At 53.2% G+C, this 18,882-nt stretch overlaps 1 protein-coding gene across 1 annotated transcript in view; it reads left to right on the forward strand.

Annotated features, from left to right (window-relative positions):
- The window catches only part of GALNT14 (polypeptide N-acetylgalactosaminyltransferase 14), a gene marked incomplete at its 5' end in the record, with an annotated part of 211,087 nt that overhangs the window by 170,031 nt on the left and 22,174 nt on the right, over window positions 1–18,882 (forward strand). Inside the window, 5 exons of the mRNA XM_081254549.1 lie at window positions 2,322–2,409; window positions 3,182–3,266; window positions 5,801–5,904; window positions 15,798–15,924; window positions 18,073–18,165. Of these exons, the coding sequence (XP_081110675.1) occupies window positions 2,322–2,409; window positions 3,182–3,266; window positions 5,801–5,904; window positions 15,798–15,924; window positions 18,073–18,165 (497 nt within the window). The remainder of the gene's footprint in view (window positions 1–2,321; window positions 2,410–3,181; window positions 3,267–5,800; window positions 5,905–15,797; window positions 15,925–18,072; window positions 18,166–18,882) is intronic.

Consider the following 18,882-nt stretch of genomic DNA (forward strand, 5'->3'; position numbering starts at 1 on the left):
AGCAGCGGGAAGAGGTGCATGGGGGGAGTTCCAGGCACGATCGTGCAGTTGTCCCCTCCCAGGGCTGGTGTGTGGGCAGCACTTGCTTCCCCCAGCCAGGATGTGTGGCAACATGCACGGAGTATTGCCACACAGGGGAGCCCACCCAAGCCTCGGTGTCCAGGGTTTTTATTGGAGGTCAGTCACATAGACGTGGCTAATCACCGCCATGGTTGCCATGTCCCTCCAGAGGTCAAACTGAGTTGGCACCCCGTGACCCAAGGCCGTCACCACAAATCTCATCGTTAGCATAGACTATCTGATGTAACCCCAGGGTCCCAGGTAAACACACACTTTTATAGGCAGAACATGCCAAGGGCTTAGAAGTTACCTCTCAGGAGTTGGGCAAGAGCTAAACATATCTTTAGGTTAATCCTTTATGGCACAAGGGTTTTTACCTAAAGACTCAATGAAGCTGTAGAGGCCCACACTCAGCAGACAAAGGCAGAAAGAGGACTTTGTCAGACCCACAGGAGAAGATCAGCCTCTGAACTTCTGAGAACATTCCAGAATTCAAGTCAGGAGGATGTCTTTGGGGTGTGTCTCTGTGGAGATATTGCTGTGGGTGGTGGATGGCTGTGCGTGCATGCAGTGTGTATATACACACAGACACATGGTGACAGTGGCCCCAGAGCACTGTGGCAGCTGGGCAGGTGCTGTACAGGAAACATCTGTGCACATCCCACAGGGGGAAGCAATGCATTGAAAATGAGCATTTCCTTTCACGGGAGCCAGCTGGCTTCAGAGGCACCTTGTCACTGTTGAGATGAGTTGTGTGTGGAGGCCAAGGGCCAAATTAAGTCTGTGAATGTCGAGGCGGGTGCTTGGTGAATCTGAGCTTAAAATTAGATGGCCTTATTTATGGGAGAGATTGAATCAGGAAATTAAATGACTGCAAGAGAAACAGGAGTTCCTGCCCATGCTGACCGGGGGTGGTAGGTGCGAAGGATTGGAAAAGTGGTCCTGCCTTGTAGGCCCAGCCCTGTTGTCTCCTCCCAGCTGATGGATTCCCATTCAGCCACTGAGTCTCCTGGTCACAGCTCAATTACCCTGCCCATGGGAGCCCAGTTTCCCCTCCTGCATACCAGTACGGGAGTGTTCATCCAGAATTAAGGAACATTTTAAAAACATATGCAATGCCCTGATGGCCCCCAAGAACTGGTGAATTTGTCTTGCAGATTTTGAAACTATCCCCTGGATGACTTTGATGCTTACCAGCGGGGTAGCCTGGGGGAAGTAGCAAGCAATGAGCCCGGAAAGCTAGAAACAGGCCTGTTTTTGATGGTCTTGGATGCCAGGCTAAGGAGTTTGAACCTTATCTTCAAGGCAATTCAAGTTTTTAGCTGTTGAGCTACAGAGTGAGATTTGAAAGACAACTCTGTCTGCCACCTGTAGAATGAAAGGGAAAGGGGTGAGATGAGGTGGGGGAGAGGAGCTGGGAGTCCACTGCCACGTTCGCCAGGCTCGAGGGGGTAAGGGAGAGTCAGCATCCATTCAGAAAAGCAGTTTTAGAGTTACAATCGGCAGGATCCATCCAGTTGATGGGCAGAGGTGTAGCTACTTAAGTTAGCGCTGGGGAGGAAGGGGGGATATGTTGACAGAAATAGGGAACCAAGGGAAGGAGCGTGTGTGGGGAGAGGATGGTGAAGGCACCGCTGAAAGGCCATGTGCATCCACATGGAGGGGCTGGCGGTGTACTGGATCCACCCGAGTCTGGACGTGAGGAGCAAAGTCAGGGCTGGAGGTACAGACTTGATTATCACAGGTGACAACTCAAGTTTGGAATCTCTGGAGATGCTATGCATCAACTTGCCCGAGAACCATAGGCATAGAAGGTAAGTGTTGGGAAATTCCCACTGTGGAGGTGTGGCTTTGCTTCTTGGAGCTGCAGGCTCGAGGCCACCTTGCTGGCTGACTGTGTCCTCTGCCTCCTGAGAGCCCCGTGGCACTGAAGGACTTCAGGGGTCTCCTTCTTCCTGATGTCCCTTTTCTCAGTGTGCAGCACGCTCCAGCCAGCCTCCCCGTGTCTCCACCATGACTACATGGCTGTGAGAAGGCGCCCAGGAGTAAAGGAAAGGCTCTTAGCATTGTAGGCATCGTAACTGGAAAGGTTGCAGTGTCTGTTGGCCCATTTTATAGATGAGAACATTGAGATCCAGAGAGGAAAGTTCTCAGTCAAGGCCCTGAACACAGTCTCCGGCCCTCCCAGGGCGAGGCCCTACCGAGCCCCGGCCTGGCTCCCTTATGCTGCCCTCTGAGCGTGCAGGCCTTCTGTTTTACAGGACTACACGCGGGTGGTGTGCCCCGTGATCGATATCATCCACCTGGACACCTTCAACTACATCGAGTCGGCCACGGAACTTAGAGGGGGTGAGTGGGGCTAACACCCTTGCCCAGTAAGGACTTTCTTTTTCTCCTAGTCGTTGCTGCCAAGGGGGAAAGTGAGAAAAATCTCCTAGTGGTTTGTCTGGAACCTCCAGCCCTGCATCCTGTAATGTCAATAGCTCCAGGGTGGTCCTTACCATGGGGACTGTGAATAGAAGGGCCGGGGAGTGGGCAGGTCACTCTCAGCCCCCTGAGCTCTAGCTCCAACACAGGGTCACTCCAGGGCCTGAGGATTCGAGGGAAGCAAGGCCCCCCCTCCAATGTGGGGCCTGAATTGTTCCAGCATCTCAGCATTGGGTGCCTCCCTCTCTTCGAGGCCCACCACAATTCTGCCCAGGGCTGAGTGCTGGCTCCTCAAGATGGGTTTGGGGTGATTCAGCCCCTCACAGACCTCCTGCTTATACCCCCCCACTCCCGAGACTCTTGGCCGAGGGCCACACTCCATAACCGTCCATCGTGTCCCCCTTGGGTCCCACTCTTGGGCTCTGTCAACTCCCGCTCTTTATCCTGTGCCCTCTGCTCCCTAAGTCCACCCAGCAGAGAAGGCTCAGAGAGGCAGTAGGGGGTAGAGAAAGAAGGAAGCCGTGGAAGGGAAATCAGGCAGCTCTGTTGCCGGCCAGCTTGGGTGAGACCTGTTATCCCTGGGACCACCTGGGAAACTGGGTACGTTCTTGAGCTTCTAGTAAAGAGACAGAATGAGCAAGGTCTGCAGCTACATCAGAGAGACCAAGTCAGCCACGCGGATGCTGTGTTTCAGGGTTTGACTGGAGCCTCCACTTCCAATGGGAGCAGCTCACACCAGAGCAGAAGGCTCGGCGCCTGGACCCCACTGAGCCCATTAGGTGAGTCAGGGCAAGGGTTAGGGGTGGGCAGATTCATAACCACTTGGCCCTGCCCACTGTCACGTGGTATAGGGAAGCAGTCCATGTGAGATGCTCAAACGATTGGGCAAAAACCAAGAGGACCCTTTGCCAGGCCAGCACCGCCTTTGCCCTTATTTTAGGAGTGGAGACTTCTGCTGAAGGGATGGGGGCCGGTGGAGACCTGTGCTCTGTGCTGAGGACTTGCCCAGCGCCGTCCACCCACGCAGATGCCATGTCAATACTTAACACTTACAGCTAAACATTGGAGGGTCCCAGATGGTCCCGTTTGAGCCTCTGACAAGGGAAAAGATGGTTCCTTAGCCCTCAGGTCCTGGATGTCAGGATTCAGCCCAGGTAGGTCAAGTCAGCCATTGCTGTAAGTGGAGGCTGCTGTCAAGGCATGGCCACTGCTATGTACTAACACACACGACTGCTGTGTCCCACGTGAGAACACAACAGGGGCGTCAGCTCTGGGCTGCTTTTGCGGTGCTGCAGATGGCTTTGTCCTCATCTGCATTGTCACTTCCAGACCCCATTGGGACCCACAGCACAGTGGCCAGATGGCCGCCTGGGGTTCAGGCCCATCTGAGGGCTCGGCATCAAGTAGAGCACAGGGGTCCACCCAGCGGCATCTGTGTCGTGTGTGCGGCTTCAGTGTTCCCAAGACTGGAGGGTGCACGTGTCCCAGGCCTGTTGGGAACCTCCAATCTAAAACCTTCCTGCCTCCAGTGGAACATCAGGAGGCCAGCAGGTGCTTGAGGATGTGGAGAGAAGACCACGGGACGGGGATTGCTCCTGCCGGGGTTGCAGGGATGCTCTGGGCTCTTCAGGGGCGCCTCTGCAACTCGGGGCCTGCCACAGAGTAAATGTTTGATCATTTTCATTGAACTAACTTAAGTCAAACTGAGACTCAAAGGGCTGTGAAGAACTGAGCGGTGACACTCAGACCAACAGTGGGAATTGGGGGAACTTTGCAGTGGGGCCTCTGTCGTATCTACCTGCCAGCCCCTCCTCCCTCCTCCAGCTTTCATGACCTGGAGTGATGCCGAGAGGGAGGTTGGAGCCACGTGGCATGCCAGGTAGTGCCATTTGCTCCTAAAGGGAGAGCAGAGCCTTCTCACCACCCTCAGGGCCATGCAGCACACGCCAGTGCCTCGGTTACTTGCTGCCAGAAGTGTCTGATGTGGCAGTGGACTGGGACAAAGTCAAGGACAAGGTGGTGATGGTGCAGCTGCCTCTGGGTTTCCCTTCTCTGTCCCAGGGGTAGGGTTTTCAGGGCAGGTTCTCTTCTTGTGGGAGCATCTCTGCTCATCAGAGGACAAGTGTTTCCCAGAGGATAGTAGGGTGTCGTGGCGTCGGGAGACCGAGCTTCTGACCTGCTCCCTGTCAACTAACTGTCTGACATAGAAGAAAACGCCCTTTGCCCTCTGGACCCACTGAAGGAGGGGCCGGGTCCCGGAGGGCTTGCCAGCACCCCACCCGAGCTGTTGATTCTTGCGGACATGTGTCCTTGTGCCTATCGGGTTGCTTGGCTGGACTCTGCAGCCCTTTCCTTTCCAAGTGGCTTCTCTGGACTCTCTTTCAGTGGTCAAGGGGAGGGGAGCTTGGGAGAGGACCCCAAGGAAAGAGAATGAAGATGAGGCTGTGTTTGTTTACTAGGGCTGCTGCAGCAGAGTACCACAGGCTGCGTGGTTTAAACCACAGAAACATACTGTCTTGAGCTCTGGAGGCTGGAAGTCCAAGACGGAGGTGTTGGCAGGGTTGCTTCCTTCTGAGGGCTGTGCCAAACCCTCTCCTGGGCTTGCAGAGGGCCGTCTTCTCTCTGTGTCTCCTCACATTGTCTTCTCTTTGTGCATGTCTGTCTCTGCAACTACATGTCCCCTTTTATAAGACACCAGTCCTATTGGATTAGGACCCACGCTAATAACCTCATTTTAACTTGATCACCTCTGCAAAGACCTTCTTTTTAAATAAGGTCACATTCTGAGGTACTCAGGGTTAGGACCTCAACATGTTTTTCGGGGGATATAACTCAATCTGTACCAGAAGGAAAGAGAGGAAAAAAAGAAGAGAGAGTCCAGTCTCAAGAAATGGCTGTGCTGTTCACAGGTGCTGCCGCAACCCCTCTTCTCTGCCTGGTCAGTGGCCCATGGTCCCCGCTCCCTGTACTGGAGCTCCCAGGAGAGCCCCGCTGGGCAGGGCCCGTGGCAGAAGCCAGGGGGAGGCTCCCCATGCCCTCCGAACAGCTGGGGTTCTGAGCAAATCCCGACTGCCCCACAGGAGGTGTGCAGACGAGCATATTAGCCTGTCGCAGGGTCAGGAGATTTACAGTCGAAGGGAAAAGCCCTGGAGCATGTTCCTGTTTGAGGTAAGTGGACAATGTGTTGGTCTTTCTGAAGAGGAGGAGAAACGGGAAGAATATGGCCTCAAGATCAGGACCACCAGGACAGAAGAACACGGCAGCAGTCCCCGTCCCGTGACTGACCCTCCTTCTTTTCCTTCCAAATGCACAGGACTCCAATCATAGCTGGAGGGCTCTTCGTGATGGACAAATCCTGGTTCGACTACCTGGGGAAATATGACATGGACATGGACATCTGGGGCGGGGAGAACTTCGGTGAGTCGCTGTCTCTGCATCCATGGGCTAGGGTGCGGGTCTCCGTGACATTGGACCACATGTGCCTGGATGAGGGCCAGGGAGATGGGGAGCAGGTCACTCCTTTGGGGGAAGACCACATGGGGCGCCAGAAGAGTGGCTGCTGGGAGGGTGGAGGGAAGGTGGGAGTTTACCCATGGGGCCACATGGATGCTGCGGACCAGGGAAATACACCCAGATGGACCATTAGGGGGAAGTTGAGATGCAAAAGCTGGAAAGACCAAGGAGGAGCACCAAGTCTGAGGGCCAGAGGCAGGCTTGAGCTGCTGGGAGTACTGAACATGGGAATTTGGAGTTGGAAGGAGGCTGGGGATAAAAAGCATGAGGAGGAGGATGGACAGCAACGCCATTAACATCTGGACCACATTTGTTGGCTGGTCTAGGCGTACAGCACTCGGCACTGGGTTAATGAGGAGGGTCTGGGTGAATGCTTCAGAAGCCCTTAATCTTTTCACGCAGAGAAAGCAGTGGGGGAGGGGGGAGGGGTTGGGTTACGTGTTCCAGAACTGTGTAAACAGATGGCCAGGTGTGGCCACAGTGGTGTAGGGCTGCCATGTGCAGATACAGGAGAAAGTAGTTGGAGACCTGTCCCATCTAGATGATGACAATGACTGACCCTCCAGTTTCCTCGTGTGTTAAGTGTAACACAGGGATGCTTTGGGGGTTGCTGTGGAAATCCATTCAGGTAAGCCTGTAAAACCTCTGGGCACCATGTGGACACAATACACGTTAGTTACCATTTCTTCGCTCCAGCAGGTGAGACATAAGAGATGACCAGCCTATAAGCTGCACAAGGCAGGGATTTGGTCTGTTTGTTCACGGGTATCTCCCTTGCCCAGTATGGTGCCTGCCACAAAGGAGGCTTCAGTAACTATTTGTTGAATGAACCACAGGAGAACCATTGTAAAGCAATTATACTCCAATAAAGATGTTAAAAAAATAAAAAAATAAACCACAGGAGAGGAAAAAGAAGAGTCCGGGTGTCAGGGCCCCTTCCCCTTTCTGGGTACCGGGGAGCATGTTTGGCACGGGCTCCCCGAGCAGTGGCGCAGGCCAGGAGAAGGATCCATGGGGCTCGTCCTGGCATTTAGCGGTAATCCTGTGCATTGTCCTCTGCCCTGTTTTCTCCTGTCCCTGTCTCCAGGATGCATTATGGCTTTCTTCCTCGGTCATTAAGAGTTACTTCCTGGAAATTTATGGCTGTTGGCCTGACCCACAGCATCTGTTCTCCTAAACTGGGCAGTGTAGAGAAATCTATCAGAAAAGTCCGTGTCCTGCCATGTGGGGGCCAGGTTGGAAGCTCGGCAAACAAAGCAGAAAATCCCAGTTCCCACAAACCAAACCAAATCCCCTGACTAGGACTCAGTCCTCGGATGCCATGGGGGTCTTTGGGGTGGGGTTTGAGCGGGGGTCTGCCTGCACCAGCCCAGGAGAACTTGGAGCCGGGTACATCCTTGGCGTTCTCAATGGGGACAAGATCTCTCTCCTTCTGGGCAGAGCCCATCAGATGTCCTCACGTTCACAGTACCTCTCCTGATTCTTCCTGATGTGCTCTAGCCTTTACTCCTGTACATTGAATCCTTTCTGCAGCCCTTTTGATAGACAGCAGTCATCCAATCTCTGCTCGAATGCTACTGGTGATGATGTGTTTGCTGCTTCACAGTATGGTAAGTTCTGTTGTTGAGAATTTTTGTGTTGAATTGTTAGAAAATTCTTCGAAGTCGAAGCCCAGCTTCCATCAGTCAGGCCTTGTTCTGCCCTCTTGACCCACACAAAGTACGTGTGATCCTTCCTTTCCGTGGCAGCCACGCGTGGATGCAGGCAGCATGTTATTTTCAATGATGTCACATTCTGGTCCAACCTTCCGGTACCTTCTCTTTATAGCAATGTTGACACACATCTGCTCACATCCAGGGTGATCTCCTCTTGTTGGTTCCCCAGTGGTTTGACATCACCAAGTGCTGACTGGACCAGGGAAGTAGAGAGGGGCTTCGGGAGAGGTGTGGGAGAGACATTTTACAATCCATCACAAAAGTTTTTAAATCACAAAAAAAGCACTGCAGACAGCTAACACAGGAAATGCCGTTTTCTCCAATTCCAACATTCCATTATACTATAGCCAACTCCCAGCACTTTAAAAGTCATTTCTGGATTTTTTTTTTTTTTTTAGCATTTTACACGCCAGAACATGCAGTGCTTTTTTTAAAAATTGAAGTATAGTTGATTTACAATGCTGTGTTAGTTTCAGGTGTACAGCAAAGTGGTTCAGTTATACATATACATATGTATTCTTTTTCAGATTCTTTTCCATTATAGGTTATTACAAGATATTGAATATAGTTCTCTGTGCTATACAGTAGGTCCTTGTTGGTTATCTATTTCATATATGGTAGTGTGTAGATGTTAATCCCGAAGTCCTAATTTATCCCTCCTCCTCCCTCCGCTTTCCTCTTTGGTTTGTTTTCTATGTCAGTGAGTCAATTTCTGTTTCATAAATAAGTTCATTTATATATGTTTTTTAGATTACACAAATAAGTGATATCATATGATATTTGTCTTTCTCTGTCTGACTTACTTCACCTAGTATGATAATCTCTAGGTCCATTCATGTTGCTGCAAATGGCATTATTTCATTCTTTTTTATGGCTGAGTAATATTGCACTGTATATACATACCACATCTTTATCCATTCATCTGTTGATGGACATTTAGGTTGTTTCCATGTCTTGGATATTGTGAACAGTGCTGCTATGAACATTGGGGTGCATGTATCTTTTTGAATTAGAGTTTTCATCTTTTTCAGATATAGGCCCAGGAGTGGGATTCCTGGGTCGTGTGGTAGTTCTATTTTTAGTTTCTTAAGAAGCCTCCGTACTGTTCTCCGCAGTGGCTGCACCAACTTACAATCCCACCAACAGTATAGGAGGGTTCCCTTTCTCCACACCCTCACCAGCATTTATTATTTGTAGACTTTTTGATGATGGCCATTCTGACCAGTGTGAGGTGGTACCTCATTGTAGTTTTGATTTGCATTTCTCTAATCATCAGTGATGTTGAGCATCTCTTCATGCGCCTGTTGGCCATCTGTATGTCTTCTTTGGAGAAATGTCTATTTAATTCTTCTGCTGCTTTTTTGATTGAGTTGTTTGGGGGTTTTTTGATATTGAGCTGTATGAGCTTTTTGTATATTTTGGAAATTAAGCCCTTGTCCGTCGCATCGTTTGCAAATATTTCTCCCAGTCCGTACGTTGTCTTTTCATCTTATTATGGTTTCCTTTGCTGTGCAAAAGCTTATAAGTCTGATTAGGTCCCATTTGTCCACCTGCAAAGGACAGATGGTGAAGAGGGGTAAAGGAATCTGCATGTCAGAGTAAAAAATCCCAGCTCCAGTGTATGGCAAGAGGGCCCCTTGCTTCCAAGTCCTGAGGATCCTCTCCCCTCAGCATCACTCATGTCCATCCCCCTCTCACTCTCCTAAATGATTCTCCACCTCCAGTCTGCTCCCCTCAAAGCCATCCCCGCACACTCCCGCCAAAGTGCTCTTGGAAATGCCAATCTCTCCCATCCTCCCGGGTTTGGCACCCCCTGTGGCCCCTTCTTGTCCTAAAGACAAGGCCCACACCATTCCTTGGCCTTGCCCACCTCCCCAGCCTTCAGTCCAGAGGCACTGACAGACCCTCCTGCACTGCCCGGACATGCCCAGCCATCTACAGAGACCCAGCCTCCACCCTCCACCAAGTGCCAAATGGCCACAGATCACAGCTCTGGGGCCGCCTGGCCTCCCCCAGGACTGGGACACCCTCCCTACCCGCCCTCTGCCCACTCCCCTCAGCACCCTGCTCTCCTCTCCACTCTGGCACTGGGCCCCCTTGTGTATTTGTCTGTTTTTTCTTCTGTGCCCTCCACCTACAAGAACATTCATCCAACTTCTCGACCTCGATGACTGCAGCGGTGGAAACTGCTTGCTGAATGTGTGTTCAAAGCGGGAGGCTGACCAGGAAGGGGGTTCAGGGTGGGAAGGACCACATGTACACAACTCTGAGGCTCCATTTAAAATGTCTCCATGCATTAAACAGAGCCTGTGGAGAATAACAATGGCAGGTGAAGATGTCTTTCCTTTCCCAAGACGTGGGATTTCTGTGTGTTCCAGACGTAGTTGCCTTTGTTGCATTGACTTGATTTCACAGCACAGAAGTCCATGAGATCACTGGACAAGGCTTTGGCCAGTGTGACCAGGACCATCCTCAGTGGCGCGCTGCCTGGCCCGCCCATCTCACTTTCATCTGCTGGGAGCAGCCCCAAGCGGCCCCTTGAAAGCCAACCCCAGCTATGCACTCGAACAGCCCGACCCTGGTGCAATCATTCCCACAAAGCGTTTCTAAGAGGAGCTGAAGTGTTGATAATTACATCTGCAGTTCAGCATAGGAACAGGTTTTAGGGAAATGTGGCTTTTAGCCTTTTATTTTTCAGAAGTTGTTCTGCATTAAAATTGGATGTTTAAACTCCAATTTTCATAACACAGGATACATGGAAAATATCTACTACATCTACTCACTTTAGCTTTTGGTCTTTAGAGGTGAAAGGAACCTGTTGCCCAGTAAAAGTGTGTGTGTGTGTGTAAGTGGTGGGGTAGGAGGTGTGCCTTTCCAAAATGGAGGCCTTGGCACATATATGAAGGGAGAGTATGGGATTTCTGGATTTAAAATGGGGGGTTTCTAAAGCATAGCAGATACAAAAGACAACGCTGAGGAGAGAGATGAGGGTCCCAGAGAGGAGCTGCCACCTCCAGCTCCCCCATCCCCAGGACACAGTCAAGGACATCAGGCTGTGTCAAGTTTGGCAGGCACACTCCCGTGTGTCAACATGGGCTGTGGAATCAGACAGGCCTACGTTTGAATCCTGCAGTCATCACTAGCTCTGTGTCCTTGGGAAAGTTGCTTTACCTCACTGTTTCTAAGTCTTTAAAGTGGAGACAGTGATCCCCATGGTAGGGGAAGGGCCTCTGCCAAAATACATCCCTGCCCTAATCCCCGTGTTAGAGAAAAATTATTCTGACACTTGTTAAAATGGTAAGAAAGACTTTAGTCAGGCCTCTCACAATGGGCATCAAGGCTATCGCAATGGCAGGGCTGGGGGATATGGGGCTCAGCTCCAAATACAACAAGAACAGGTGGGGATTTGGATCCAAGGAGTGGGGCAGGGGGCGGTGGATGGAAATTACTAAGAGGGAACATCAAAAGTGGGGGGAATAATATATATATATTTTTTTTGTGTGTGGTACTCGGTCCTCTCATTGTTGTGGCCTCTCCCATTGTGGAGCACAGGCTCCGGACGCACAGGCTCAGCGGCCATGGCTCACGGGCCCAGCCGCTCCGCGGCATGTGGGATCTTCCCGGACCGGGACACGAACCCGTGTCCCTTGCATCGGCAGGCAGACTCTCAACCACTGTGCCACCAGGGAAGCCCAGGGGATAATATTCTTGAAGTGACTGCCTTCAGGGGAGCCCTGTCTAATGCTCCCTTTGCCTTTGTCTAGAAACCGGGCTATCAGAGGAGATTGCAACTTGACCTATATGGCCAAGGAGTGGCATAGGAATAGCTGTGATTCATTTCCTGGGGAGGAAGCTGTCCCCTTTCCCCTGAATTCCTGTCCACCATCACGGCTCGTCAGGTAGACGCTGGCTCTGGTTAAGGGTTGGGGGCTTATGAGCGCTGGTAAAACTACTGATGAGTTGATGAGAAGACAGAAGGAAAGAGCTGAGGACAGAGGCTGGGGGAGGGCAGTTTACTCCCAAATATTCATCTGAAGTTTAAAGAAAAGAAGAAGGCAACAGCGCCCCCAGTGAGGATGGAGTAATTACACATTTCCCTGCCTGGAATTCAGAGCAGATTTGGGGCTGCGTGACATCCATCACCAGGGAGATTATGCGGGTGCTGACTCAGTGAGAACTCCCCACAAACTCCCTACATCATCTTCCGGCTCCTTCACTTAAGAAAGTGGTGACTTTGCAGGAAATGCAGCCATGGCAAGTGGAGGGAGGGTCTGGGCTCTACCTGGAAGGCCCACTGCTTTACACCTCGGTCTATGGCCCCACTGCTTGGACCTCGGGATCACAAGCCTTTCACAGAGGCTTCGGCACAGATCTGTGAATCACCGGACCTGGCTTGCAGTCCTGGGAGGATACACATTGTTATCCTGAAGTCAGTGGTGTGTATGTCCAAGGTGTTAAATACTCCACACTATGGTACCTGAAAGTCATTACACGGATCTGAGTGCTCCAAGCTTCATCACCCAGACTGCCTTGACTCTGGCCGAGGCACAGCAAGGCATGTGTCTCAGGTCATCTTGGTTTCGACAGTCTGGACTCCAGAGGAGAGAAGCTCTTACTGCATCTCAGGCTGCAGCCTCTGGGGCAACATCAGCTGGCCGGAAGCAGAGCTGAGACAGGCAGGTGTCAGGACTGGATGAAGGAGTGGATAAGGTAGCTGGTTATAGATTGGTCTCTCTGGTTCATCTGTGAGTGCCCTGAAGTCAGGATCTTCGTGTCCACAGCCGCATTAGCTGATGGTGCGTGTTCACACTGAGTTTGTTGGGGTCAGGGCAAAGGCAGGAGTTTTGGAGCTGGGGAGATGGGCTTCAGAGGCCAGCTACCCGCTGTCAGTTGTCCTATCAGGACTGCTTCTGCATCGTAAAAAACATCCACAACCGCGTGTGGGATTGTTAGGATGACTAATAAGTTACTGCCTGAGGGAGGACCACACAAAACCCAGCCCAGGAATAAATGAAAGAGTCCTTTCCTCCCATGCAGAACTGAGATAGTCTGATGTTTTAAAGAAGCACAGACACAGGAAAACGAGGAGGAAGGATGGTTTTAGAGGTGGAGGAGAGGAGGCAGCCTGCAGAGGGCTATTAGAGGATGCTGATGGGATACAAGACGTACTGCATCTGAGGGCATCCAGTGCACCTCGACAGAGCGTCAGGCAGCCACGGAGGTCAGTGCTGGAGCCCAGAGTAGAGCTGGACTGGTGGGAGAGGGGTGAGTCCTCAGCGTCAAGCGAATGTTGGGGCCAGATGAGGAAGCAGTGTCAGCAAGGTACTCAGAGATAGCGCCTTGGGGTGGAGAATGCCAGAAGCCCAAAAGGAAGGCGGAGAGGGGAATGGTACTTTCTGAGGTGGAGTCTGTGCATGATGGTGGCAGAGGAGGGGGGGCCAATAGATTCAGAGAGAAGCAGAATGCTGGGTGAAGGAAGCACAGGGAGAGGAACAGGTTTCAGGGGCGGGGAGGGTGGGTGGGCCTGAGGCACAGGTTGGAGGGATTTGCTTTGCAAATGAGGAGGGACGTATGTCTCATTTGAATACATGTAAGGAAGAGACCATAGCTGAAATGTATGCATATTTTTGGAAGAAAGCTGGCACAGAATTAGTAGCTTATATCCAGTAAGCAAGGCCTCCATCTCTGGGTTTGAGGGGTGAGAGGGTTTTCCTTTTTGGGAACTGGAAACCCTGTTTTGGGGTCCTGGAGGGGAGCTGATTATTGGAGCCCAGTAGACCTTAGCCCTGGAGGCTAAATTCACACGCGTACCATCACAGTTCCCTGCACCGAGCCCTCCGGCCCTCCGTGCATCACTGCAAGGTGGAGAGCTGGATGCTGGCCGTCAGCTAAGCTCACCCATCGTCCCCCGCAAACGCCAGGCTGGTGCCCCCGATTCCAACCAGGCAAACGCCAGGGCGCCAGGTATCATGGATTTCTATGGAGAGTCAAAATCTCAGGTGTTAAGTACCACAGATTTCAACTGCCTCCTGTGGCAGAAGCAGGAAGCTGTAAGTCATCTAGGAAGTTGGAAGTGGGCACAGGTGGGCGATGCCATTGGTGTCCACATCTTAAAGAGACGGCCTGCAGAGGAATGTCTTGTAACTGTTACTGAGCTTTCCAGCACACTTAAGAGTTTTCACAGTTATTCTGGAAATTCCATTTCATTTGGTGTCAACGGCAATGCTGTGGAGTACTTTTATGATCTTCATTTTACGTGTGAGGAAACCCGGCCTCAGCGAGGTCAAGCAGTTTTCCCAGGGACACAGCTGGTGGGTTACTGCAGACCCAGGGCCACTGACCCCAAAGCCAAGTTGCTCCCGTCTCTCCCCGACCCTGTGTGCTTGCCATGATTTCACAGCACTCGAGACGTCCTTTCTTCATCCTGGTGCCCACGTCGCCCCCGCTCTGAGGGACATCCGAGCTTGCTGGAAATGAGCGGTAGCCTGTCTGGGAGGGTACCTGGGCAGAGGGCGACAGTTGTCCAGGCAGCCTGGCCTGCAACTTTTCCAGGGACACAGGTCAGGAGGCAGGAGGGGACAGGTAAAGGGTGATGGAGGACAGGCGAATATGAGAGCAGGTGAGGATCAGGAGGAAGAATTTGTGTCCAAGCACTTGCTTGGAGGGTTGGAAAGAAGGGAGAAGGAGAGCAGGACATATGGGAGGGACAGGATAAAGGAGGGGACCCCGTGGTGAAGGAACCCAGGGCAGTGGGGCCCAAGGTGCTGGAGGGTGCGGGGCACGTCGTACGTGGTGGGACAGCCCTGGAGTACCCGCATCCTCATTTCCTGCTCATGGGCACCCGGGCCGCTTCCAGGGGCACTTGCCCATGGGCACGGGATTTTCCTGAGCCATCCTGTCCTCCTCTGGCTTGAGCTTGACTGCACAAGCATGGGCCAGGCAAGCATTTCAGATGGGAAGCCAGTGGCATGCAGCGAGGAGGCTGCCCTGGGTGCAGTCCGTAAGGGGATGCACCATCTGCAGAGGAGTTTACAGCCATAATAAAACCCCTCACAGTGTTCAGCAATTCCCAACCAAGGCAGTGATGAGAGATACTCCCCCACCACCGCTGAACTCCGCTGCTTCCTTCTGGGGTAGAACCGCTGCTCCAAGCCTGCAGGAAGCAGCCCCGAGGGAGAAATGCACCCGCCAGCCTAGTCCCAGCGCCTCTGCTAACTCCACCCCTCCCCCCTCCCGGAGGTCCCTGCAGCAGCAGCCAATGGGGAAAAGGGGTTTGTGTGCAAATCCCCACCCAGGGGAGCACCTCTAAAAGAGCTTCGAGGCTTCCGGCACTTTCTATGGCTGCTCCCAGCTCTCGACCACGGCTCAGACTTCCTCCTCCGGGCTAAGATTCAGGGGCCCTTGCAGCGGGTAGAATTGCCATCTCAGTGTTGGGAGGCTCTGTCCTGGACACCTTGTCCAGGTGCCTCCTGGGAAATGGTCCTCTCTGTCGCCTCCAGGCCATGTGGCTTGCTAGCCTGTCAGAGTGGCAAACACACTTACTCCGTGACAGCCCCTTCTATCTGGACCTTGACCCTCAGAAAATTCTCCCATAGTCTCTAATGGAAATTCTTTCTCCTCGGTCCTGGCTCTAACCCTCTGGGATCATATGAGCTCATCTAATCCATCTTCCACGTGCTCAAAAGCAGCTCTCTCATAGTCCCCAGGCTTCTCTTTCCAGGCTAAAGCATCACAGCAGTGGTCCCTGCCGTGCAGGCCCCTGAGTGTGTTCCAGAGGCCTCCATGAGGGCAGGGAACAGGGGTTGATTTTTGTGTGCTCCTCCCTGCTGGCCACTGTTTCCCTGTTAACTCAAACCACCCTCCCAGGTGTGAGTTGTTACCATCCTTGTTGTGGGCGGGGAAGCCGAGGTTGCCGGGCCAGTGGAGCACAGCTGATAACCCCCGCACCCGAGACTGGGTGTGGCCAGCCCTCCCCGCTCCCTGGGACCTGGGATTCCCTGGCGCCCGGAGTCTCAACGCTGCCATCCTGTGTCCCTCCGTCCAGGAAGCAGAGCAGTGATGGGGGGCATGGCTGTCTTGCAGAAATCTCCTTCAGGGTGTGGATGTGCGGGGGCAGCCTAGAGATCGTCCCCTGCAGCCGCGTGGGCCACGTCTTCCGGAAGAAGCACCCGTATGTTTTCCCCGATGGAAATGCCAACACGTATATAAAGTAAGTGTGCGCTGCAGTGCCCGAGGGCTTTTCTGGTGATGGGTTGCTGCTGCCCTGGGTTCTCTGGTAGGTCGCCTGAGTGTTCTGGATGGACAGGGGCTGTGGGTCCTGCTCGCTGGGCTGCTGCCTGAGCAGGAGGGGCCAGGCCTGCCCGTCCAGCTTCAGGCTGAAAGCCCCAAGGTTGTTCTCCACTGTTGGCTTCCCCCAGGCTTCGCAAGGCCCCACACGTAGCCTTGGGGGCTTCAAGTCACTGGGCAGCGCCATCCTGCAGGGCTCAGGGCCCTGGGTATTTTGGGTTGTTTGGGGTGGGGGAAGGGTGACCGTTTTGCCCCTGAGTTCTAGAAGATCCGCTGCTCCCACCTTCAGGCTGGGTCACCAGGGGAAAGGCCCTTGGGAAGATTCGGGAACGGGGAGGCACAAGTAGATACAACCCACCTGACTGCTCCGGGGCCTCAAGGGTGCACAGAAGCTGCCAGGCTGGCGTAGGCCCTGCGGCCCTGGGCTCCTTTCCTGGGACTTGTCATCTCCCGCCTGGGGACAGGACGAAGATCCCGGGGTCTCAGTGACCCAGCGGAGCCCACTTGCCTATTCCTGCTCCCTCCTTCCACACGCCCTTCTGCTTTCCGTGATTTTTTTCTTCAACCTTTCTCCTTTTCTTTAAAAATAATTCCTTACACCTCTTTCTCCTTTTGTTCTTCTGGTCCCCCAGCTTCGTCTCCCCTTGTCTCTTGTCACTTGACAGCTCACTCCCCATTGATTTCCACTTTACCCTTTTTTTCTCTCATTTGGTCCATTTGGGGGAAGCGCCTCTTTTGGTGTTTTGCTTCCCCTGAGGTGGTGTTCTCCTCGTCTGGGTTCTCCCGTCCTCGGTTTCTCACACGTATGGACAGCTGTGGGTGTGGACAGGTGTGGAGGCGTGATGGGCTTGAACAGGGAGAAAGTTGACCCCATGCCGGGCAGGGCAGGGCAGGGAGAACCCAGTCAGCAGGGACAGGAACAAAGGCAGGGCTGCCTGGGCTCTGGGCTTTTACAGGGAAAGGTGAGCTGGGGGCGCCTGGCACAGGAAAGCGGTGGGGCTGTGATGGGGAAAGGGGCCAGCCTGGGAGTGAGGGGGCAGAGCCTTGGGGTCCAGAACGTTCCTTGCGTTTGAGACTGGGCCCTGGCCAGCGGGCATCCTGCGTGCCCCCAGCGGGTCATTGGAGGGGAGGGAGATGTGGGGCAGTGTCTCCTTGGCAGCTTCCAGTTTGCTGGTGGTTAGGCCAGTGAAGGGAGGCGGCAAGGCTCTGTTAGCTGCCTTCTGAGCACCAAGAGCTGGGCTGCGTGTGCATAACTCCTTCCAGGTTCACGGGCTCCATTGTTGAATGCCTCTGTTCCACACAGAACCAGAAATCTGGAGGGGCATGGCCTTCTTGGTGAGCCCCCAAGTCCACGCACTTGGGCCTTGGCAGGTGCTGCTCCAGCCCTGCTCCTGGCTTCTGATTGTTTTCCCACATCCTCTCTTCCTGGCACCCCTGCCTCCTGGACAGACATCCTCCGTGTCTGTCTCTGTCTCTTTTTCTGTGACCTTGGATGTCTAACTCAGAGCGAATAGCTGATTTTTTAAAAACTTCAGAGTCCTGGCAAACGTTTGACCGAGATGGCGTGATTGCTTAATTCTTTACACCTGCACCAAGCTAGTCACGTGGCCTGGGGGAACCCGTGCGTGACTGGCTGTCCGCTCAGAGAGCTGGGCCCTGGGCTGAAGGGGAGAGCTCTGGAGCAGGTGCCCGTGGGCGGCCAGAGGTGAGATGGTCAGCACTTGCTCCTCTTGTACTGGCACCAAAGGGACGTACCAGATTCTCCTGGCTCTTTTCTCCCTAATTTTTTTCTTTTTTGAGGGCCACAGAAGTTCAGTTTCTGGTGTAATTTCTCTGGCCTGTGCCTTTTGGGAAGAGAGTATGTAGTGACTACTAAAATCCTGTGTCTTGGGGTAGAGGTCCCTTTGGAGATTGGTGGTAGTGGCTGGGCTCAGCGCTGTGGGGAGAGTAATGTCACTGGACCATGGTGGGCCCCACGGGGGTGACGCTGCCAGCTTGCCGCTTGTGTATATTTTACCTGGACACGTCCCAGGTCCTCTCTGACCCTCCCCGACACCCCCTGTCTCCTCAGGAACACCAAGCGGACGGCTGAAGTGTGGATGGATGAATACAAGCAGTACTATTATGCTTCCCGGCCGTTCGCCCTGGAGAGACCCTTTGGAAAGTAAGTGTCCCTCCTGGTTTATTTGTGCAAAGGGCCAAGAGCCCCAACTCACAGGCCTGAGGAGAGCGGGTCGCAACAGGCCTGTGTGCTCAGCTGGTCTCCCGAGCCCCCAAGCCCCTCCAGGGCCCAGGCTGGGGCTCTTCTCCCTTCATGTGCCTTCTTGCTCCTGCCCAGTTCTGGCTGCAGGGCCTTGGAGAGCTCTTGTGGGAGGACCACCGGGCAACCTGGGCCATCTACTCAGGTGGGCAGAGCTGTGCCTTGTGCAGTGGACTGGTGTTTCCAGCTTTTTATAGAAAGGTGGGGTGCTGGGCTAAGCAACCCTGGTCCCTCCAGGTCGGGGTTCCTTCCTCCTCATCCTCAGCTGCCCAAGCCTAAATCTTCTGCCTTCCTAGGAGGAATGGTACCATGCAGGTCTCCTCTAGAGCCGGGCTCCAGCTTCATGGGGGTCGAAGAGGACAGAGAGAGAAATTAAGGGCCAGATACCATTACATGAGATACCCCATTAGTCCTCCGCAAACTGAGAAATGGGTATAATTACCCCTGTTTTACAGATGAGGAGACTGAGTCTTCTACAGGTTCAGCTACTTGCCCTGGATCACACTATTACAGGAGGGGGAGAAGGCTCAAATCACACCCGTCATATTCCAGAACTCTGTGATGTTGCACTCCCCAACCCAGGGTTGATTTGAGTAGAGAAAAATGGCAACTTCATTGATG

This window comes from Mesoplodon bidens, assembly GCF_964165515.1.
Source record: "Mesoplodon bidens genome assembly, chromosome: 14".
Lineage (NCBI taxonomy): Eukaryota > Metazoa > Chordata > Mammalia > Artiodactyla > Ziphiidae > Mesoplodon > Mesoplodon bidens.